We start from the raw sequence: 23,440 nt of genomic DNA, 5'->3' as shown, positions 1-23,440 counted from the left end.
TAGCCTCTTTCCTGGAGCCCAACGCCCCCCTCCGCCCCCGTGCACGGTGCTCCGAGCCACGCCCCCTCTCCCCCGCCAGGCTGGGCAGGCTCACCTTGGTCTGGAAGCTGAAGATGGTGACGGAGAGGCACACCAGGGCGGTGATCCCCAGACACAGGAGAACCGACGTGGTGTTGTAATAGCTGCCAAAGACACAGGGACACGGCCTTTCGAATCGCTCCCCAGACGGGAAGGGGGGAGGGGACCCCCGGGAGCAGAGACCCGCCCTGCCCACGCGCCTGGCTGGGGCGCAATGGGAACCCCGAGCATGGCCGAGGTGGATTCTCCCGCCGCTCTCGATGGCCGGAGGCCGCTGCCATGGCCCCCGTGAGCCGGCAACCGGCTTGCTCCTTCGGCACGCAGGAGCCTGGCGCTGTGAACCTGCAGCCTGAGAATTCTTTTGCCGGACAAGATGGGTCCCGGGGTCCGTGCGATCCCGTCGCTGACCCTCCGGAGGGAGGTCGGAGAGCCCTGCGGCCAGCAGACCCCCTGCTCCCGAAGGGCGCGTCTCCCCTGCCCCCGCCGCTGCAAAGAAGCGGCGCCATTGGCGCTGGAACTGGCGGCGGGTCCATTTCGAAAGACCTTTCGGCCGCTGGCGCCACCCCAGCCCGCTGGCGTCAAAGGAAGGGTCCCGTGTGGTTATTTTACCCGCTCCGAGATGAGCCCGGGGCCAGCGACGGTCCTTACCCGGGGACGGAAGGAAGGGGGGGAAAGGGCAGCCGGGACGTGGAGCCGAAGGAAGGAAGAGAAATCCGATTGACCTACCTGGAGAGCATCCCAGTGAGATAGGACATGGAAAGCGTCTAGGGGGCGGGAGGAGAAAGAGAGACCGTTAGAATCGGCGTCACGCCTCGGAGGAGACCCGGAGTCACCTCTTGCCGGAGGCGTCCCACCCCCCGTGGCCACTAAGGATGTCGGCTTCGTCCCAGATCTAGACGGGGCTGGTCCTGCCGTGAGGGCCGGGGCCGGGTCTTGATGCCTCTCGCGGTCCCGTCCGGTGCGAGGGGTCTAGGGCTCTAGCCCGGGGGAGCAGCCACACAGGGAGCCTGGTTCTCAAGTCCAGTCCCAAAGGGGGCCGGGCAGGTCTGCGGAGAGGACACCCGAAGGCTGGGGACGGCAGGCGGCGCCAGGTCGTCCCCGACTGCATAGGCCAAACCCGCCTGACATGAGTGGGAAGGAGGGAAAAAGCAGCGAGCGACGGTGGGGGGCGGGGGTGAGAAGTGCATGGGGGCGGGGCCTAAGGGAAGGAGGCGGGGCAGAGACTCGGGGGAAAAGGTGGGACCTTGGCGGGGATGAGGCAGGGCGGGGGATTTCCGACACCCTGGCCCGGTTTTTAAATATTCCCGAGTGGGCGCCGACGGCGGAGTCCCTGGGGGCAGAGAGGCTATTCCGACCCACAGACTGGAGGTCAGGACAGAGTCTCGGTTCCATCCAGAGCCGGGCACCGTTGCTGGTAGACGTCTTTCAGCCGTGCCCCCCAGTGTAATCCTGCAGGAAGCAAAGCCTCTCTCTGAGGCGCCCTAGGAAGATCGTGTCTGGACGGTCGATACTGACCGTCGAAGGGTAAAGCCCCCATGCAGGGTTACATAGGGCACCTCCCAATCAGTAAGTCTACAAGTGAGTCCATATTGCTGCGTGGGACCCAGCTACCCCTCTGCCCCACTGGGCCTGCCTCTTCCTCCTTGGTCTCCAACTTATCTAGTTTTCACAGAATCCCAGAGCGAGCAAAGACCTCAGGAGTCGAATCCAGCTGGGTAAATCTTCCCGTCTGCTTGACAGGTTTTTATACCATACACATCACTGTAGCATCGCAATGCCCTTATAGCTGGTCACGTGCGGTTTATCCTCTCATCCTGGGTAGTTCCTGGAGTGTCTTGTGTAGGCAGGTGTTTGTTTTTTTAAAATCTACATGTTGCTATTGGAAGATCTAACATCTGTTGTTCTCATGGTTCTACTTAACCCGTACCCTGGCCTGCAGAAATTAGTATTTGTCACGCCCTTTGCTCGGCGTGTATCTTCGTGGCTCTGCTGTATTGCTGTCAATCCAAGCATCAGTGTTCTCGGCTGGCATCGTCCCCGCAGGCCAACGAAGCTGCATGTCAGTGTGATTTGGGAATTCATAGAATCCTAGAACCCCAGGGTGGGCAGAGATCTCAGGAGTCATCGAGTCCAGTCCCCTGCCCAAAGCAGGACCAACTCAACTCAATCATCCCAGCCAGGGCTGTGTCACGCCAGGACTTAAACCTCTAGGGATGGAGATTCCACCCCCTCCCTAGGGAACCCAGCCCAGCGCTTCCCCACCCGCCTAGGGAAAGAGTTTTTCCTAATCTGCAACCTGGACCTCCCCCACTGCATGGGGAGCCCATTGCTCCTTGTTCTGCCATCTGCCCCCCACTGAGAACAGCCTCTCTCCATCCTCTCTGGAACCCCCCTTCAGGCTGCTCTCAAATCCCCCCTCCCTCTTCTCTTCTCTTCTGCAAACTAAACAAACCCAAATCGCCCAACCTCTCCTTGTGGGTCATGTGCTCCAGCCCCCGAATCAGTTTGGTTGCCTCTGCTGGCCCCACTCCAGTGCACCCACATCCTTTCAGTAAGGGGGGCCCAGAACTGGACACAATACTCCAGATGTGGCCTCTCCAGAGCCGAATGAAGGGGAATAATCACGTCTCTGGATCTGCTGGCCAGGCTCCTCCTAATGCCCCCCAATATGCCGTTAGCCTTCTTGGCTACAAGGGCGCCCTGCTGACTTGTATCCAGCTTCACATCCACTGTATCCCCAGGTCCTTTTCTGTTGAACGGCTGCTTAGCCCGTCGGTCCCCAGCCTGTCACAATGGTTGGGATTCTTCCGTCCCACGGGCCGGACTCTGCACTTGTCCGTACAGAACCTCTTTTGACCCAACCTTCCAGTTTGTCCAGGTCACTCTGGGCCCTGCCTCTCAAATCGGTTCGTCTCCAGGGTGCCACAGGGCTCCTTGGTGTTTTGGCAGATACCGACCCACACGGCCGCCCCTCTGAGCCTGCTCTAGCGCTAGCTCGCCCCGCAGGGACTGGGCGTCCGGCAGCAATTACGGGCCATGGCTCTATGGGCGACCCTCCTCATCCCTTCTGGCCTGCACTGTGTGAAACTGACGAGATTCCCAAGGGCAGCCCAGCCTCCGTCCCGGGACGGTACTTACGAAAATACTCAGGAGGATCAGGTTCCACGGGAAGTATCTCCTGCAAGCGAGGGGAGAGGAGTCGGTCAGCAACCCTGCCCCGTAACGGTTTGGCACTGTGGGAACTCCATCAGCAATTAGCAGGGCAGCCTAGCCAGGCTGGATCGGCTGGGGCCCTGCACCCCAAGCGCATCCGCTGCACGAGACAGCAACACGGAGCGAGAGCAGCAGCAATGCAGCTCCGACTTTTTCTAGCACATGACAGGTGTGATGGTGCAACAGCTCCTTGCACCAACACACAATGGCGCCACACACCCGCGCACGACCTCTCCTTGTGCCTGCACAGGGCTGCTCCTTGCACCAGCGCATGTCCACTCCCTGCGTAATCACCACTGGGCAGATCTGAACCGGGGACCTCTGGGGAGGAACTGCTACAGCTTGAGCGATAGAGCCAGCTGGCTCCCAGCCAAGGCTGTAGAGCTCCCTCATTCGTCTCTCTCGCTGGAACTGGTCTAGGTGCCGCTCCATGGGCCAGTGACCCACAGCGGGTGTGTGGGCCACACTTGCGCCGACGCACGTCCGCACCATGCACCAGCGCACGACAACTCCATGTCTGCAGCCTCGGCCCACGCGGTCCCAAGATCCTGCAGCAAGGAGCCAGACCTGCCTTGCCCCTGTACCCCCCGCCTGGCGACGTGATTGCAAACCCTCCGCCTCCCGTGGGGCAGCACTTCCGGATGTGCCCCCGGTGCTACCGCCCAGGACCAGCCCTACTGGATTCACCCTCGTTTGGATCCATGTCGCAGTCCCGGGGTTTTCAAAATCGTAAATTTCAACGCCTGCAAGCTGAGCTGTCCGGGGGTTGTCGCTGGAGGAGCTCTGACCCAAAAAGCAGCTTGGGGGGGGGGGGGATTGCGAGGTTATTGGGGGAGAGGGTTGGGGTGCTGCTGCCCTTCATTCTGCACTTTGGCGGGGGGAGGGAGGGGGAGTCCTGCCTTCAGAGCTGGGCGTCCGGCCAACAGCCGCTGCTCTCTGGTAACCCAGCTCTGAAGGCAGCGCGGAAGTAAGAGCGGCAATACCGTGAACCCCCCCCCCCCCCAAATAACCCTGCAACCCCCCCACCTCCCTTTGAGGTCAGGGCCCCCAGTGTGAGACACGCTGGCCTCCCCCGTGCAATCTCAATAGTGCAGAAGAAAACCACAAAACCTAGATTTCATGCGGGGAAGGAGGGGGGCAGATTTCATGCTCCGTGGCGCATGTTTCATGGCTGCGACCATGGCAGCAGGCACAGCTGGGATCTGAGCCGTGGTAGGAAAGCCCTGGTTCGTGGGGTTGTATGAAGCCGAAGGAGGACTCTTACCTGGGTCCAGAGCAGCAGGCCAGGATGAGATATGTCACAAAGAACACGGCGCTGTGAGGAAGACGAGAGAGAGCCAGGATGGGAGAGGAGGTCTCACCGCAATGCCTGTATTGCTATCGTAGCTCCAACACACTCGGAGGAGGAGGCAGGTTCGGGGACGGGAGCTATGGGGACGTGGTGGATATAGGGCGGGGCAGGGTGAAGCAGAGGTCCCTGTGCGCAGAGCACTTGTGAGAGAGATTCCAGAACTGCCCAGCTGAGCCACAGAGCGCCCCCAGCTCGGTGGGTGTGGTGCACATTCGCACATGCCTTCGCGCATGTCACAAATTTATTCCGCACATGGATGGAAAAGAGTTGCAGGAACATTGGCGCGGAGGTGGGGCGAGGGAAAGGGGTTGCAATGCTGGCAGGGCAGTAGCAGGAAGAGACAGGGCAGGAACTTGGGGAAGTGCTGGGGTGAGGGTGGGGTCTGGGGTGGGGAGTGTCAAGCACCCTGTTGGCTAGAGCGGAAGTCAGCACCTATGCTTGTATGGCACCCCCTGTCATATAGTGTCCAAGAGCAACCCCCCTGGGAGGCAGGACCATGCTGTGAACCCCCATTTCACAGAAGGGGCACTGGGACTCCGATGGTGGAAGGCCGAGGTCCTCACAGGCATATTGAGGCATCTAGAATTTGGCACCTAAATCCCTAGACCCAGGGCTAAGTGACATGCTCAAGGTCACACAGGAAGTCAGTAGCAGGGCAAGACCTTAACCTCAGGTCTCCCAAATCCCTGGTTGGTGGCCCAACCGCCAGACCGTCCTTCCTTTACAACAAGGGCAGGGAGCTTTTTTTGGGTTGGGGGCCACTGACCCACAAAAAATCAGTTTGGGGCTGCACAAAATTGAGAAGCAAAAAACCAAAAACAAAAGACCCCTCACATTCTCCTCACATACCAGAGGCTAGGGGGGCCCAGGCTAGTAAATTTTGTGAGGAAATGCGATTGGGGGGAAGCCCAAGGTTCGGCGGGGGGGGGGGAGGATCCAGGAAAGCCAGGGGCAAGACCCAACCTCTGGGCCTTAGTTTCCCCACCCCTGCTTTACAATAATAATAATTTCAACAGGAATAGGAATCTGAGTTGAGAATACACCATAGAGGCCAAAACCTATTAAATGGATCCACAAATCAAGTAGCCAAATTGCCAGAGAACTAACCATCTCCAGCGTGGATCCACTCCAGAAATTGACCATCTCCAAAGTTTACCAACTCCAGAAATTGACCGTCTCCAGAGTGGATCCCCTCCAGAAATCAACTGTCTCCAGAGAGTGGATCCACTCCAGAAATTGATGTTTGCAGAAATTGACCATATTCATAGTGGACCATCTCCCCGCAAGGAAGGGATCCTCCATCCCTCTCCAGAGCTCCACATGGCGGCTTGTCTTTTTCCACAAGACCGACAGCTCTCCTGTAACACTAAACCCACAGCCCCTCCTGCCCAAGGCAGCCGGTGGCAGGCGAGAAGGCTGGTTCCAAAGGCAGGGGTGGTAATCAGAGAACCGGCAGCTCGTGTCTGATGACAAAGCCACAGGGTGGCCAACCTCAGAGTCTCTGACATAGGTGCCGTTGGCAGCTCTGCCCTGTGGAAGGAAGCCACAGAATATACAGGGGACTGGAATAATCATGGGGCAGGGGAAAGAGGCTTCCCAGAGGAAGAGAGAGGAGAGGGCTGACCCATTATGCTGAGGCCTCATTCTGCCTCTTGCAGTGTAAAGGGACCCTTAAGTCACACCCCTTTGCCACCACCTGAGCAGTGATAGGAGGTCTTAGTGCATATGGGAATCAGGCCCAGAGGTAATAAATAAAGCATAAATAGAACAGCTAGCTGGAGAGACAGGAAGGGAGGAAGGAAAGGGCAGGTAACGGATGGACCAAAAAGACCGAGAGCCAAGGAAAGGAAGACATCCCATGATCTAGGAACCAATGTTCCCTCGTTTCCATCCCTGTGTGGAATAATTGTTATGTGCACCGAGGCGTATGAGAATGTGCACCACCAGTGGAAACCCAAAACCGAGCTGGGGGTGCTCTGCTAATCAGCTGGGCAGCATTCCAAGGAACCCTGCTAGGGACCCTCCCCCCGAATAGGGGTTGCAATGCAACACTGACTAGCACCAGCTGCATTCTCTGCCCTGCGAGGGAGGAATAAGACAGACGGAGGGGGAGGCCAGGAGAGGGAAAGCAGGTGGGGAGATATCTGGGAACCTGCCTTGATAACTGGTCCGGGCCCTAATGGGAAGCTCAAATCTGGAAGAGGAGTTGAATCGGCCCCTCTCACTTTGTTCTGCGTTCGTCCAGCGCCTAGCACATTGGGGGCCTGATCCATTACTTGGCTCCGAGTGGCCACCACAATTAAATACCACTGCTACTCACGAAGTGCAGTCGTTTTCAGGCTACGAGGGTCTCTCAGCTTGCTAGATTCTAAGGCTAGAAGGGGCTATTTTGAGCATCTAGTTCAGGGGCTCTCAAACTTCCTTGCACCCCCTACTGACAGAGCACTTCATGACCCCACATGGGGGACTCTGGCCTGGGTCCTCCCAAGCCCTGCTGCCCCAGAAGAGGGCAAAGCTGAGACTTAAAGGCTTCAGTCCCCAGTAGGGGGTGGGTAACTAGAGCCCAAGTCTAAGCCAGCTCTGGCAGCCCCACGGAAATAGGGTCGCGACCCACTCCAGGGTCCCAGCTCGCGGCTCTAGTCCGGTTTGTTTGTGCAGCCATGGCAGAAGGCGGCCATCTGGTCTTTGGCATCCATCTGAAAAGGGATGGGTTCTGAGTCCGCTTTTCTATAGGGCCTAGGTGACTCGGGCACTTAAGTCCACGGAAGCCAGGCTCCTAAACCCGCTGGGCGCTTGTGAACATTTCATTCTGTAGCTTGGGGAATCGTTCTGGACGGTGAATTCACCAGCCCGGGTGATCTTTCAAAACTGCCTGGCGGGACCTAACCGACGCATCCCTCTCCGGCCGGCAGCAAGCACTCTAGCTAAGGTGACCCCGAGGGGCACGCCTTGATTTTCCCAGGCGCCTGCTTGTTCCCCTCTGGAGGCGAATTGCCGCCCTGGCGTGCGGGGGGAGGCGCCCCGGGGCAGCAGCGTGTTCGTGAGGTGCTTATACATTGGCCTCCGGCCACATTCCGCTGCTCACGCTCAGGGTCCCCGGGTGTGAAGGGGAAAAGGCCTCACATACTTACTAGGAAGTCCAGTACCAGGCTGGGTTTGACTGGATGTAGTTTTTGACTGGCTCGCTGAGGGGACAGAGAAAGAAAACGGGAGGGGGTGGAGTTAGTCGGAGGCCGCGCACAGCAATCCCCCACAGCCGGCTGGCCAGCGCTGCCCAAGGACAGGACTGCGTATTGGCTAGCGCCTGACAGCCACCATCTTAGGGTTGCCAGATGGTTTTAACCAAAGATACCGAACACCACCACCCCTCAAAAAAATAAAAAACACTCCGGAAAAAATTCTGTTGAGAAAAAAAAAACCACCAGCATGGTCCCTTTAAGAAAAGCTTTTGAGGCTTTGTGGCCCTAACAGGCTGCTGGCGGGTGTCCACCATCTTGTCTTCCTGCTGCAGGCCACACGGCTCCCCGGTGGAACCAGAGAAGCACCCGGTATTTTTGCCTCCTGGCTGGGAAAAAAAATCAGACAGTACTGGACATTTTACGTGTCTGGTATTTTATGAATTTTTTACCGGACGGGAGATGAAAATACCAAACTGTCCCAGTCAATCGGACCCCTGGCAACCCTACGCCATCTTGCCTGGCGCACCAGCACCCCCAGAAAAGCAGAGCTCAAGGGATGAGCTGCTAGCATGTAGCCTCCAGAGCCCAGAACGGGGGCTTGTCCCATGCACTCACCCAGGGGCAGCGGGTAATGCAGGCAAGGGAAGGGACAGCCTTCCCAAAACTGCCTACACGCCCAACCGACTGGGGCTGCCACTGGGGAGGGATGGGACCACCGTGCGGCAGCCTGGCTTCCCCATCCACCGAGGTGGGCCGGGCCGGGGCTGCAGGACGGTAGTCCTGCCTCTCCACGTGTCCAGGAAGGATCGGGTGAGAAGTGGGCGGGGCTTGGCTCCAGGGGCAGGGCCTAAGGCAGAAGGGGCGGGGCTAGGTTTTGCCTTCCCCAGCTGGGCTTACACCCGCCGCTCGTGCACTCACCAGTGGGTTATACAGACACCTGAGCTAAAGCACTACAGGTTGAACCTCTCTGGTCTGGCAACACCCATAGTCCGGCAGGGCCCCTGGATGTTGCTGGACCAGAGAGCCCCAGTGGCTGTCGGCTGGGAGTCCGGCAAGGTGCCGCATCCCACCCCACACGGCTGGTGGCTGGGGCCGGGAGCTGGCAGCTAGTCCCACTTGGTTCACCAGTTAAATGTTCGGCTAACCTAACGTTTAATCGGTGAACTGGTTCATGGGGCTTTCACGTCCCTAGTTCCCAAGGGCACTTTACTGTGCTGAAACTTGCTGTGGTGGGCAGGGGGGGTTGTGTGTAGGGATCTGTCCCACGACAGGCTCTCAGAGCTGTTCTGGGGCATTACTCTGGCTTGGACCACGTGGAAACCAGACTGCGGGGTCACGTCCGACCGTGGAACCGATGACTGACGTCGTCATCGGGGCATCATTTCTACAATGTAAGCACGGACGCCCAACCCGTCTCGTCTTTGGGATGCCCATTGTGCTGATGGGAAACTGAGGCACATCAGTGTCTTGCCCAAGGTCACGCGGGAAGTCCACAGCAGAGGCAGGAGGTAAACCTGGCTCTCCCACCTCAGTGCCCCAGCTGTGGGGGCCCCAGACTTCCTCCCTGTGGGGGTTTCACTGATTGGAAATAAACCAAGCTGCCCACCAGGAAGGCTGGTCCATGGAAGAGGCACTCGCTTTGGCTGACTAAGGAGCCGGTTCGATTCCCACCTCCCTCCCGAGGCTCCTGGGGGAGTCGCTTAATGTCACCGGTCCACATCTCCCATTTGGAGCAGGCACCGTCTTTTACAAAGTGTTAATACAGTGCCGGTTTCCGTGGCGCCGAGATAGCTGCAGTAATATTCATGCTAATCACCTGTCATCAAAGCACTTGCCTATGCAAATTACCCATGGGAGGTAGGCCGCATCATGAGCCCCATTTTAGGGATGGGGAAACTGAGGCAGGAAGCGGGGAGGAGAGTTGCCCAAGATCCCGCAGTCTGGGGCAAGGTTAGACTTCAAAGCCCGGGGTCCTTTCTAAAACCCAGGTGGCCTGATTCGGAAACCCCTGCTCTCAATATTCGTTGTCCCCAGACAGGCTATTACATCTGAAAGTGACTGTCTAAAAGAGCCCCTTGCCCTGCAGAGTTATCAATTATGCAGCCCAGCCTGCTGGCAGGAAACTGGCCCCTGCCTCTTTGACAAGTCGCTGGACTGCTGCAAGCGGCGCTGATCTATTATTAATCCCACAGGGAATTTGATCCCAGGTGCACCCAAGATCCTAAGTTATCCGCCCGGCAGGGAGCCTGTCACCTGCTTACTTGAGGAGAGGCAAGCTACCCCCCAAGGCAGGCCCACTGACGGGGTGGGCAAAAGAGGCAGCTGCTCCAGGACCCGGCGATTCAAACGGGCAGTCATGACAGCCGGAGCTGCTGGCCCTTTAAATCCCCGCCAGAGCTCTGCGCAGCATGCTCCGGGTGGCTCTGAGGGCTGGCTGCCCCAGCTCCGCCCCTTCTGCCTGAGGCCCCGCCCTTCTAGCACAGGGCACCAGCAATTTGGAAACAGAGCCAAGCGTCAGGGGCTGAGTGGATGTCTATGGGAAAGCTCTCCAGGTGTCCGCGTGACAGGTAGAACGCTACCCAGGTAACCGGCCGGTTCACACCCCCAGAAAAGTTGTCCAGGGACCTGAGTGGCAGACAGCCTGCAAGGAAAAAATACCCCAAGTGACAGCGCCCAAGGGAAAGGTACCCAGGTACCGTGGGACCGATCACGGCCAGGTGAAAGATACTCAAGGATGTACGTGACCGATCCCTGGAGCCCCAGGTGCAAAAGTTAAGACGTGAGAGCTGAGGACGGCTGCGAACTCGGAGACCTACCAGAAGGTGAAGAGAGCCACGATGTTGACGGTGACAGACAGCTGGACCATGAGGATGGCATAGACCTGGAGAGAGAAGCCACCTTGTCAGTGCGGGTCCCACGCGTGGCTGGCTGTAGGCAAACCCCGCCCGTGGGAAAGCGGACAGGCTCCTCCGCTGGCGGAAAGCCTCCTTCCACTCCTCGGGTGATGGACGTGACCCCACTGGCTTCAGGAAAGCTGAGGTCTTGGTACCCACAGGCCGTCTGGCCCATGGATTTCAGGAGCAGTGGAACCTCTCTAATCCGGCACCCTCCGGACCTGGCCTGAGAATTTGCCGGACCACGGGAAGTCGATATTGTCTAGCAACATCACCCACCCTTCCCCGGATTCCTGGGCTCTTAGAGACTCGGAGGGGTAAATTAGAGCGAACTAACAGTGCAGAACCCTCAGAGCCAGGACCAGAGGCTGTAAACAAACTTTATGGGACCGCGGGAAACTTGGCCACGCCCGTGACAAGTGGACCTCCGGGCCAGAGCGGTTCAAGCTGCAGAGCGACGCTCAGCTAAGGATCTGGCCACGTTGACTTTAGCGGAGCTGTGCTGGTTTGCCCCACGCAGGGTCGGGTCCATTATAGAATCCTAGAGCTGGACGAGACCTCAGGAGTCATCAAGTCCAGCCCCCTGCCCAAGGCAGGACCAACCCAACTCAATCAACCCAGCCAGGGCTTTGTCAAGCTGAGACTTAAACACCTCTAGAGATGGAGACTCCACCACCTCCCTAGGGAACCCAGCCCAGTGCTTCCCCACCCGCCTAGGGAAATAGTTTTACGTAATCTCCAACCTAGACCTCCCCCACTGCAACTTGAGCCCATTGCTCCTCGTTCTGCCATCTGCCCCCACTGAGAACAGCCTCTCTCCATCCTCTTTGGAACCCCCTTCAGGGAGTTGCAGGCTGCTCTCAAATCCCCCCTCACTCTTCTCTTCTGCAGACTGAACAAACCCAAATCCCTCAGCCTCTCCTCCAGCCCCCGAATCATTTTGGTTGCCCCCTGCTCTACCCTCTCCAATGCGTCCACATCCTTTCTGTAGTGGGAGGGGGGCGAGCAGAGCTGGACACAATACTCCAGATGTGGCCTCACCAAAGCCGAATAAAGGGGAATAATGACATCTCTGGATCTGCTGGCCAGGCTCCTCCTAACGCCCCCCAATATGCCATTAGCCTTCTTGGCTACAAGGGCGCCCTGCTGACTCATCTCCAGTGTCTCAGCCACTGTATCCCCAGGTCCTTTCCTGCCGAACGGCTGCTTAGCCAGTCGGTCCCCAGCCTGTACCACTGTTTGGGATTCTTCCGTCCCAAGGGCCGGACTCTGCACTTCTCCTTGTGGAACCTCGTCAGATTTCTTTTGGTCCGATCCTCTAATCTGTCCAGGAATCCTCTAATCGGTCTAGGATTTACCCCACGCAGGGTCCAGTCCATTGATTTACCCCACTCGGAGATCTGGCCCCCGGAACATTTTCTTCCTCTCCTCCTACTTAAGAACACGTGTTCCAAATGCACGACAGAGACAGCCCGGAGGCCGCACCAGGATGCACCCCCACCCCATCCGTTAATTCTTCCTGCCGCATTTTGGGCTCCTCTTCCGCAGAGGGTGGTGGTGGCCGGAGCTGGCAGCTCAGATGCAGACCCGGGCATGCCCCGAGTGAGGTTAGCACGACAGCCCGGCCGCACGGCCCTGACCGGGTCTCACCAATCTCAGCCGTGCGAGCCTCGCACGGACTAGTGCATCACTGCCCTCCCTGGGACCTTGCAGCTTCATTCTCCCACCCCCCTTGGGGCCCATTAGCTACAGCCGGCCGCCCTGGGGGTTACCTTTCTGACGAACACTCGGCGCACGTTTTTGTCGTCCCAGTTGAAGGTTGTGAGGAGCTCCGTGTCCCCCGGGTACCCGCCGCTGCCATAATTGGGGCTGGCACCTGGAAAGAGAAAGACACATCCAATGCGACCTCCCAGCTTTGCCCATCCCCCCAGCTGTGTCCCACCATTTACCCAGGGCGCATTGGGGGTATCGTCTGGAACCAGGGGTGGATCAAAGTTGATAGCAGGCCTGGGTCACCCCCGGCTACCCCAAGATCTCCCACACACGTTGCACCCCCAGGGAACAGTTTCTGCTAGCCATCCCGGCATAGGCCGTGTCCTCTGGAGCCCTTGGAAGAAGACTATAAGTCTGATGTCTAATGCCTTGTTCGGAAGCTCTGTGGGGGTCTATGGCGCCCTGTTCCTCATGCTTCGGCAACATCCGCACCGCAAACGAAGTTGTGTCTTCTCGTGACTCTGGCGTCCTTTGTCTGAAATGCTCTGCAGGGTTGTCTGGGATGCATGGAGGAGATGTGTGTGAGCAGGAAAACCATCCCCCATGCCCAGATAGCCCAGAAGTGAGAACCTTGAAGATAACCAGGAAATGTCCATGGTGAACATAAGAGCAGCCAGACTGGGTGAGACCAAAAGCCCAGTGTCCTGTCTGCCAGCAGTGGCCAATGCTAGGTGCTCCAGAGGGAGTGAAAAGAACCAGGAATCATCACCCATTCCCAGAGGCTAGGGATACCATTCCTAACCATCTTGGGTAGTAGCCTTTGATGGACCTAACCTCCATTAATTTATCTAGATTTTTTTGGAATTCTGTTGACGTCCTGGCCTTCACAACATCCTCTGGCAAGGAGTTCCACAGGTTGGACCATCCGTTTCATAAAGAAAAACGGCCTTTAAACCTGCTACCTATTGTACCTGAGGCAGAATTAACTTAGCAGAATTGACAGAGCCCTGAAGACAGGCAGACGACCCCCAAGAGTGAGAGAAAACAAGAAACAAGATTAAGAAACCTAACAACAGCCAGCAGAGGAGAACTGTGGAAAATCCAGAGATTAAAACCTCTTAAGGACGAGTAACTGCAGCAGGATACTGCAAAACCCCTAGACTTTAATGGGAACTGACATGTATAAAATGTGGGGGGTTCACCATTAGACTCTGGGTTCGGTCCTGGAACCCAGCCTCAGAGGAGCCTCAAATCGTGATGGTTAGACCCTGACACCTCAGTCATGCTCACTCTGACTCGGCCAATAACATTGACATGAGCCACAACAGACTAGTCGCTATAACTCACCTGCAGGACGTGTGTGTTGTGTGTGTAACTACATACACTGCTTTTCATACTGTATTTTTAATAAATGCGGCATATTGCCTTTTCCCCTGAAAAAGATCCCGTGTGCCTAGAAAAGCTTGGAAAAGAGGAGACAACGGGGGGATATGATCGAGGTCTATAAAATCATGACTGGCGTGGAAAAAGTGAATAAGGAAACATTATTTACTTGTTCCCATCACATAAGAACTAGGGGTCACCCAATAAAATGAATAGGTAGAACATTTAAAACAAACAAAACGAAGTTTTTCTTTGGGCAGCATACTGTTAACCTGTGGAACTCCTTGCCGGAGGATGTAGTGCAGACTAGGACTTTAACAGCGTTCAAAAAAGAGCTAGATAAGTTCATGGAAGTTACGTCCATCAATGGCTATTAGTCAGGATAGGTAGGAACGGTGTCCCTAGCATCTGTTTCTCTGGAAATGGATGGCGGGGGGAGGGAGGGGACAGATCACGTGATGACGGGGGAGGGGAGAAGTGATCCCTCCCTCTGGGGCACCTGGCATTGGCTACTGTCTACAGACAGGACACTAGGCTAGATGGACCTTTGGTCTGACCGTGTCTGGCCACTCTGATGTTCTTATGTGTGCTTCTTATAAGCACAGCACCTCAATCTTCCCAGCATATCGGGAATGTCTTCCTGTGGTTTTGACTCTGATTTATGTCCTTGTGTAGCAGCCAGTGGTCTGCGGTTAGCAGCTCTGTAAAGCTGACCAGCGGCTGTCACATCAGCAGAGATTAATGGTCTGCCTGCAGATTCCTCCACCGACAGGGCTGTATCCTGCGGCTTCACACCAGAGCAGGGCGAAAAGCAACGGTTTTGGTTCCCCGGCTAATTCAAAAAGTCGAGGGAGAATCGCATCAGGCCGGATGGAAAATGCACAGGCTGTTTTGGAGAACTGTCAGTGAGTTGAAAAGTTTTTAAAAAAGGGGGGGGGGAGTTGAACCAACTGTTTTGGGGGCGATCAAATCAAACCATTTCAGGAGGTTGAATGGTTTTTGAATAAAAGGCAGCCATGAAAGGAAAAACCGCTGGGGAGGAGCACAGCAGCTGTCGAACCGCCAACAGCAACGCTGCTCAGCTGTTTGGGATAGAAGCCAGAGCAGAGCACGAAGTCTGGGGAGAATTTACAGCAGGGAAATATAATTATCCAAATGGGAGCATGGCCCAGGCACGGGGCTAACACGCCTCTTCTTGCAAACAGTGTCATGGGATCGTTAATAGCGATAATGAATGCTAAAATTATACCCTTCCTTTTCAGTCAGATCCAGAGGCTTCACCTGTCACTGAATATTAAACACCCCCCGGGTGTGCATAAGACTAACTCTGCAATCTCGTGGTACTGGCTAATTGCCTGAAACTACCACACGCCTGCCTTGTTTCTTGGGACAACCCGTCTCCTTTCAGACCCGTTCACCCCGGGCTGTTTCATACAGATCCTTGTCCCTACCCCGGATGCGAGTGACATGCCAGGCTGCTGGCTGATCTTCCCGCTGTCACAGGGCCAGCTGGCCTAGACCAGAGCATCCCGGGCGGCTTTCTAGACCTTTTCCCAAACTGCCCGAGTCTCCTCTGCCAGAAAGCACCGGACACAAATCCAGAAAAGGGTCAAGAGCTCTGCATGAAGAAGGCTTCCTTGACTATGACCGAACACGACCACAGACGACCCAAACCTGCCCCGTGGATCATCTCGGCGGTTTGGCACACAGGACCCGGGCAGCGGCAAATATCACCCCTGGAGTGCGGGAATGGTCTGACCCAAGAAATTCTCAGATAAAGGAAGAGCTGAGCTAACAGGGGGAGGTGGGAGGGGCAGTATGAGTAACCATGGCAACCGGTGATGCGGCTGCAGATGAATAATAATCCCTAGGTCTGATCAGCAGAGATCAACCCCTCTTGGCAAAGGAGACCGGTACCATCCGGCCCATTTCACAGGTGAGGAAACTGAGGCAGGAAAGTGACTTGCTTGAGTCCCCCTTGAGGCGTACAACAGACCCAGGAAGGGAAAACAGGCCGCCTGACTCAGTCCTGCGTTCTAGGCCGCATCTCCTGGTGAAAGCTGGCACCATTTGTTTGACGGATGCTAGTTACAGGGATTGTGGGGTTGTTTGAAATGTGTGACTGGAGGACAGGCAAACAGAGCAGGGTTGCCTGCGGGGAAACTCCCAGAGGTTTGGTTTTGTTGCCTTTCAGGCCTCTAGGAGCAGTAAACTCAACGTCCGAAGCAGCCGTTGGAAGGACAAGACGGATAGCGAGCGACCGGCTGCCGTGACTTGCGAAGGATGGGCCACGCTTGTCTCAGTCTCTCTGTTACAGGGTGTTGGTGACACCACATGGGACAGCAGGTGGGAGAGTTACACAGGTCCCCTCACTGTGGAAGCACATGCCAAGCTTCAGAGATCCAGTTGAAACCCTGGACGAGGTGTAACGCCGACAGGCGGAATTGAACTTGGGACTTCCAGAGCTGAGTGCAGGAGCCGTTACTGCTTGGGCTGTAGAGCGATGTCTCTGTCGCCCCCTTGTGGGGCAGTGAACCGCCACACCCAGTACGTGTGTGGGTTACACCTGCCGGTCTCCATATTAGACAAGGTTAAAGGACCAGAGGCCCACGTATTTGCCTCGCGTGGCAACAGAGAAAACGAAAACTTGCTGGATCCATGGGGTTCGAGCGTGGACCACGAGACATTTTACTGACTGTTTCCCACGTGCAGGGCCACCGGATTCTGCTGGTTTCTGACAACATCGGGTATTTTTCCTCCAAGTGCTACTAAAATGACATGCAGGAAAAACAAGGGCGTGTGACGCGAGGCGTGTGCCAATTGCGCACCACACTGGCCGTGAGCGCTGGGCGCTCCCTTTGCAGCCAATCAAAGCGCTGCTACAGTTCAGTCGCCACCCCCTACAGAGGGAGGACAATCCAGAGGACTACAGATCCGTCACCTTCCCCTCTGTCCCTGGAAAAATCATGGAGGGGATCCGCAAGGAATCCATGTTGAAGCAGAGGAAAGTGATCAGGAACTGGCAACGGGGATTCACCAAGGGCAAGTCATGCTAGGCTGGGGGTCAGAGATATCAGAGAGAGAGAAGGGAAAGGGACCTGGAATGAGAAGGAACGTGGGGACCAGCAAGGGAGCTGCCGGGGGAATTAATATGAGGGCGCACAGAGTGGGGATACACCTGGCAGCCGCATGTGCTTGCATCAAAGCTGTCCCCCCACAAACGTGTATCCTTGAAACGTACGAGTGCCTGTTATTTATCGCCTCTCTATGATAGACTCACACTCCGAGGCAGAAGGGGACGAGAGAAAGATTCCGAGGAAATCCAGGTTCCAGCGTCTGCAGGGAGCTAGTCCAGATAAACAGCTCAGCGACTTTCTAGCCCCGCACTGCCCTGCAGCGGGAGGTCTCTGTGGACCTATCTTTAGCGTCATCGGAGCCCGAAGGATGCAGTTACAGGATGTAACAGAAATAATCCCCATGCGCACACACCTGGAAATTCGATCCAAACAAGCCAGGAACGAGAGGCAGCCACCAAAAACATGCTGGGAGATTCACTCTACCACAACCAGCTAGTTTCTTACTAAGAAATCAGACCTACCCTGGTAGCCGCTCTGGATAGATTCAGCCCTCAAGCTCTCTGACATGGCATGTTAACCCTGGGCGGTCGCATTCAGACCCTGCAGATGCAGAAACCAAGCTGCTAAATGTCATAGGTTAGATGTGGAGACATAACGGGCCGTTTGAAAGGAGAAACAAGAGAAAATGTTTCCTAGTGGGCAGAGGAAAAGGCTTGAATCCAGATTCCGGATCTATCGCCACCTCTGAGAGGGAATAGGGTCTAATGGTTAGAGCAGCGGCAGTCAGAACTCCCAGCTCCAAGAGATAGTGCGGGGCCAGTGGCTAGAGCAAGGGACTGGAAGTCAGAACTCCTGGATTCTATCCCCTATTCTAACAAGGAGTGGAATCGAGAAGACTCCTGAATTCTGTTTCTGGCTCTGCCACCGACTTGCTCTGTGACCTTGGTCACATCTCTTTGCCTCAGCTTCCTCATCAATAAAGCGGGAACGATAACCTAGCCATGTGAATTTCCTAGCAGTGCAGGGCAAGCGGGTACTCACTGGGATCCACGTAAGCCCAGCTGGGGTGCATGGGCACTGACGGTGGAGGGGCGAATGCCTGCGTTTTCATCCCTTCCCCTGAGGTCGCTTCCTCATACGTTGGGGGTGACGAGGGGGCGGTGGCATTGTCCTTCTTCGCTTCCTGGCCTGGCTGTCCCTCGGAGTTAGGAGGTTTGTTAGTCACAGAGAGCTGGGAGGCAAAGAGAACACGGGATTAAAATAGCCAAGGCACAATACAAACAGCCTCGCAGCTGGAACCAGCGGCTGACACAGCCTGGATGCCACTCGCCTGCGGACTGGCCCGAATGCAAAACCCACCAAGACGCCCATCCACCTCCACGGGTTCTGGAACTCGCCTGCGGCTGACTTCACGCCAGAACCCTGTGAGACATGCAGCCCTGAGACGGGGAGAGGCCAACGGAACCTGCCAGGCCCATCCCAAGCCAAGGTGGAAGGAGGTCAAAATGGAGGAGGAAAAAGAGCCAATGAGGGACAAATATGGAGTGGACACAATGGAGGAGAGGGAGGGCTGACTGTCTTGTGCCCACCCGGTAATAGACGCGCTCATTGCAGTCTCGCCAGTCTGTTATATGGGCTCAAATCCCACATGTTAGCCGGCCACTGTCTGCAGCCACTGACTACAAGAGTTTTTCCGGGATAACGGAGGTAACCAGGAAAAACTCTTCCGCATCCGCATTTTTTTGCAGAAGAGCAAACGTGCTCTTTCGGAGGCCCTTGTATTGCTCGTTTTACGAGGAATAATGGGGCTTCCAAAAGAGGGGTTTTTCCGGCATTTGACCCCGTCTAGATGGGCCAAATGTCGGAAAGCCTCTTCCGAAAAAATAAATGACGTCTAGACATACCCTGAGCTGGTCTGGGTGGTGACAGAGCACCGTGCCCAGGTGGGATCTAGAAACCCACGCAGGGCTCAGAACGACAACTCAGTCCATAAGCAATCCCGAATTATAAAACAGCCGAAGACGGACCCCAATAGAATCCGAAACGGGAAGGGCCCTCGAGAGGTTCTCGACCTCAGTCCGCTGCCCGCACGGCAGCACCAAGCACCGTCTACATCAGGGCTACTCAACATGCGGCCCGTGGCCCGTTTGTTTGTGGCCCGTGGTGCGGCTTGGGTTCACGCGGGGCTCAACCTGCGGCCCATGGGTGGGAGCCAAAACAAAAAAAGTCGCCAAAAGAATGGTCTTCTGTTGATATGAGTTTAGTCGTTACATTCCTGGCCTGTCGTTGCTCAGTGAAAGTGCTGGCATATCGGTGGAAATGGGGTCAATGTTGCAGTTTCTTAATATCAGCGGAACTGACTTACATGGGGCCTGTGTGTTGTGTAGTTTTGCCTTCATCTTTGTATTCGTGCCCAATAGCATGACAAGCTATTTGCATATATTTGCATGTCGATGCAACCACACCTGAGTGGCAGCCCTCAGCTTGTGCTGCGAGTATCACTGTGGCCCCGGGGCTTCCGAAGTTGAGTCGCCCTGATCTAGGTCAATGGTTTGCTAACTTTTTTGCTCATGACCCAGTTGCAGAAAACTGTTGATGCCGCGACCCAACAGATTGGGGCTGAGGATGGAGCTTTGGGGCGCAGGAGGGGGCTCCAGCTTTGGGGGGCAGGGCCGGGGTAGGAGGTGCTTCCCTCGAGCGGCTCCCAGGCAGCAGGTTCCCAGCCCATGGGAGTGCGCAGCAAGTGCTCGGGGCAGGGCGTAGAGCCCTATATTCTCTCCCCCCAACCCCACCTAGGAGCCGGGCCTGCTGCGGCTGCTTCTGGGGTGCAGCGCAGTCTGCAGTGCCAGGCAGGGAGCTGCCTCAGCCCCTCCCTCCCCCCGCTGCTCACCAGATCCCCCTGCAGCCACGAGCCCCAGGATCTGACACTGCACGGCCCAACCCTGGGTCACACCCCGTCCTTTGGAAACCCCTGGTCTAGCCCATCCCTGACAGGGGTCCCTCCAACCTGCTCTTAAACATCTCCAGGGATGGAGATCCACAACCCTCCAGTGTTTCACCCCCCGGACTGTGAGGACGTCTTTCCTACTGTCCAACCTGACCCCCCCCTCGCTGCACCGGAGGCCCGTTGCTTCCTGTCCTGTCCTCCGAGGCTACGGAGACTAGAGACAATGGGGCGACGCAGCCCCGGACGGTGCCGGTGCAGGACCCGCCAGCCCCTGTTTGCATGTCTCCCCATGCACCGCCCCACGTGTGCACCACCCCCCGGGAACCGCGCTCCCTAGCCACCCAGCAGAGATACCCGATTTCAACCAATCGCTGGCTGCGTCCTCTTAGCACGCACTGACGCCTGTCATTGGCTGGTGGAAGCCCCGAGACAGCCATCCCGGTGCAACCCGAGCCAATCGCTGGCTGGGTAAAACCCGTATCAACCAATCAGCAACGGCATCTGTCTAGCGGCCACCAATGGCAGACATTGCTGCGGCCACACCGGAGCCAGGGTGAGATGACCTCATTCAAATGGGGCGGGAGGGGGCAAATGGAAGGTGTGGAAACCTTCCCCTGCCCGCCCCGGCATCCACCCCCCGCTGGAGTCAGACTCCCCGGGCGATGGCTGGGAACAGCGCCTGGGACAGGCAGAGCACTGGCTGCAATACAGGAGCATCCCTGCTGCAGCTCCCCAGAGACAGCACGTCCCGCAGGACAGACCAACGGCTGGTTATGTAACCCCTCGATGCAGCGCCGCCAGGCCTTACGTAACCAGCCTCTGATCCCACGTGATAGCCGGCCTCCGTCTGCAACGAGCAGCTGCTGAGCTGCTATGGATGGAGACAGGGCACCGTGCCCGGGGGGATCTGGAAACCCACGCAGGGCTCAGAACAACAACTCAGCCAGAGAGAAACGTGCAGGGGCATCCAGGAGATTAGATAGATAGATAAGGGAGGGGTGGGGGGGGGGGGAGCTAGATAAATAGATAGATAATAGGGGGGTGTGGGCATAGATAGATAGATAGATGGAGAGATAGATAGATAGATAGATAGATAGAGATAGAGATAGAGAGAGAGAGAGAGAGATAGATAGATAGATAGATAGATAGATACAGGGGAGTGTGGGGCTAGATAGATAGATAGGGGTGGGGATGGATAGATAAATAGATACAAGGAGGTGTGGGGATAGTTAGACAGACAGATGTGTTGTGTGTGGGGATGGATAGACAGATACAGGGGAGTGTGGGGATAGATAGATGGACAGACAGACTGACAAATGCGGGAATAGATAGATAGATGTTGGTAACCATAGGATGCTCTGTTGCTATGGCAACTGCCTTCTTGAGGTAGGGATGGGTGGGGGGGCGTGTGTGACAGCCCCCCCCCTCGGGCCCCAGTTCAGTTACATGCTGGGGTCACAGCCCTTCCCTGCCGTGCTGACCTGCTCACACAGAGCAGCCTTGGCAAGGGTGGATCGAAGCCCAGCCCGGGCCAGATCCCATCGGGCAGGACGCAAATCCCGACCGAGCCAGACCCTGCACCTGGCAACCCCCCACTTCTGCGGCAGGCCCCCCCCGTTCCTGCCCCAGGCCGCGACAGGCCCCGCCGCCGTCCCCACTGCCATCCTTGCATTCCCGGCCCCGCCAGCCCCCCGTGCGCAGGCAGCCCGGCGGCTGGGTCCCGACCTACCTTCCCCTGTGTCATGGTGCCTGGCGGAGGAGGATGCTCCAGCCGGGGGCGCTGACCCTCGTGCAGGCAGATGGGGGCGAGAGCCCTGCAGAGTAGCCGCCGCTGCAGCCAACACGTCTCTTGCTGCCCTGACGCCCGCCCGGCGCGTGACGCGCTCGCTGTATCCCAGCCGGTCCCTGCAGCTTTGGCGGATGCTCTCGTGTTCTAGCAACATCCACCCAGCTGCTGGAAGAGGACTGTACCATTCCCGCCCAGCAGGGCAGGGGGGGAGGCGAGATGGGGGGGAGGCAGTCCCGTGCCAGGAGAAAAGTCCAGCAGATGCCAGGATGGAGCTGAAAAGGGGCAGATGGGGGGGGGGGGGGAGCGTGGAAAGATGGAGAAGGGACGTTCTCCCTGCAGCATCTATCCCCGTGCTGCATCCCATCGGAGCCAGCCGCAGCCGGGGGGAGGAAGGGGGAAATCTTTCCCCGCCATCGCTAGGGCTGCCAGTGTAACCTTGGGTGGGCTAAGACTTCACTGCTCTTCTCCAGTGCCTAAAAAAAAACCCCAACCCCCCCCCCCCCCCCCCCACAGCCACACAGTACGGGAGACCCAGACTTCAGTCTGTAAGGAATTTCAGCCAGGACGGCCCCATGTCAGCCTCCCTACATCCAAGTTCCTAAAGAAATGAATGTAATTAAATGACTTTATAAAAGCTGATGAAGAAACAAATACTCTCATTCTTACAACAGAACACGACTCTGTTATAACCCAGAGATAATGTCCATAGTCACAGCAAACATAAGTAAAAAAAAAAAACTAAAAGCAAAATTTGAAGAATTCGGTCCACACAAACACAGTGAGAAAAGACGGAGAGGTCCCAAAAGCTTGGATTTAGTTCCCCAAAGCCTCAGATCATCAAATCTGCACTGTATGCTGAATCGGAACCATCTTTCGAGATATACCTATGGAAGGGACCTTGAGAAGTCATCGAGTCCCGTCTCCTGCCCTCACAGCCGGACCAAATACCATCCCGGATAGATTTACCCCAGATCTCTAACTGGCCTCCTCAAGGATTGAACTGACAACCCTGGGTTTAGCAGGCCAATGCTCAAACCATAGAAGTCCAGAAATAGAGATGTAGCCGTGTTAGTCTGGTCTTGCTGAAACAAAAGACAGGACGATGCAGCACTAACAAGATGGTTTATTAGCTGATGAGCTTTCGTGGGCCAGACCCACTTCCTCAGATCAAATAGTGGAAGCAAATTGGCACGACCGTGTATACCAAAGGGATACAATGAAAAAAAATGAACACGTTATAAAACTGACAAATCAGATTTAGAACAGAAGGAGGTGAGGGGGAGGGCTAGTATCTTTGAGATAATGATACTAGGGGTGGCACTACGAGGCAGCCAGCTCCCTGATAAAACTAGGCAGGTAACTCACAAGGAAACCCCGTTACAAGAAAATACAAAAATATAAAACTGGAGGATAACAAAGGGGGACTCTTTCCCCCTTGCTACATTTACAGAGAAGTTGAAAAATCACACTGTAACTGCAACAGTAACTAACGAAAAGTAACGAAAACAGTTTGGCAAAAATCAAGACAGCATTTCAAGCAGACAATTAACACCGAAGAAGCAATTTCCCCTCCCAGGCTCTCCTTGCTCTAAGTAGCATGGCCTGTGATCCCTGGTGGAGGGTCACAACACACGCCCGGCTGCAAAGTGCGGAACAACAGTCTGCTCTCTGCTCCTGGCTCATTTTCTCCAGCTCACACAGGCCTTAGAGACGCATCTGCCCTGCCTGCTTGCTCATGAAGTCTGACCCCAAACTACTAAACCCAACTCCAGAAACTTCTGGGTGCAGTGGTAAATCCTCCCAGCAACAGTAACAC

The 23,440-nt window shown here is 56.2% G+C and overlaps 1 protein-coding gene across 5 annotated transcripts in view; it reads right to left on the bottom strand.

The window, feature by feature from the left end:
- FAIM2 (Fas apoptotic inhibitory molecule 2) overlaps nucleotides 1-23,440 on the bottom strand; it is a 49,849-nt gene that overhangs the window by 10,029 nt on the left and 16,380 nt on the right. For 4 of the 5 annotated variants that reach the window (XM_089774661.1, XM_089774662.1, XM_089774660.1 and 1 more), the window contains exons 2-9: nucleotides 17,930-18,119; nucleotides 12,488-12,591; nucleotides 10,638-10,702; nucleotides 7,774-7,827; nucleotides 4,556-4,606; nucleotides 3,217-3,256; nucleotides 805-842; nucleotides 95-182 (exon numbers count right to left, since the gene is read on the bottom strand). In XM_089774661.1, the coding sequence (XP_089630787.1) occupies nucleotides 95-182; nucleotides 805-842; nucleotides 3,217-3,256; nucleotides 4,556-4,606; nucleotides 7,774-7,827; nucleotides 10,638-10,702; nucleotides 12,488-12,591; nucleotides 17,930-17,999 (510 nt within the window). In that variant the 5' untranslated portion in view covers nucleotides 18,000-18,119. Of the gene's footprint in view, nucleotides 1-94; nucleotides 183-804; nucleotides 843-3,216; nucleotides 3,257-4,555; nucleotides 4,607-7,773; nucleotides 7,828-10,637; nucleotides 10,703-12,487; nucleotides 12,592-17,929; nucleotides 18,120-21,564; nucleotides 21,892-23,440 lie in introns of those variants that run through there. The other variant, XM_075901675.2, reaches the window with a different exon arrangement.

The sequence above is a fragment of the Pelodiscus sinensis genome, chromosome 31, assembly GCF_052426305.1.
Source record: "Pelodiscus sinensis isolate ZL-2025 chromosome 31, ASM5242630v1, whole genome shotgun sequence".
Lineage (NCBI taxonomy): Eukaryota > Metazoa > Chordata > Testudines > Trionychidae > Pelodiscus > Pelodiscus sinensis.
This window is presented reverse-complemented; position numbering and strand designations above follow the sequence as displayed.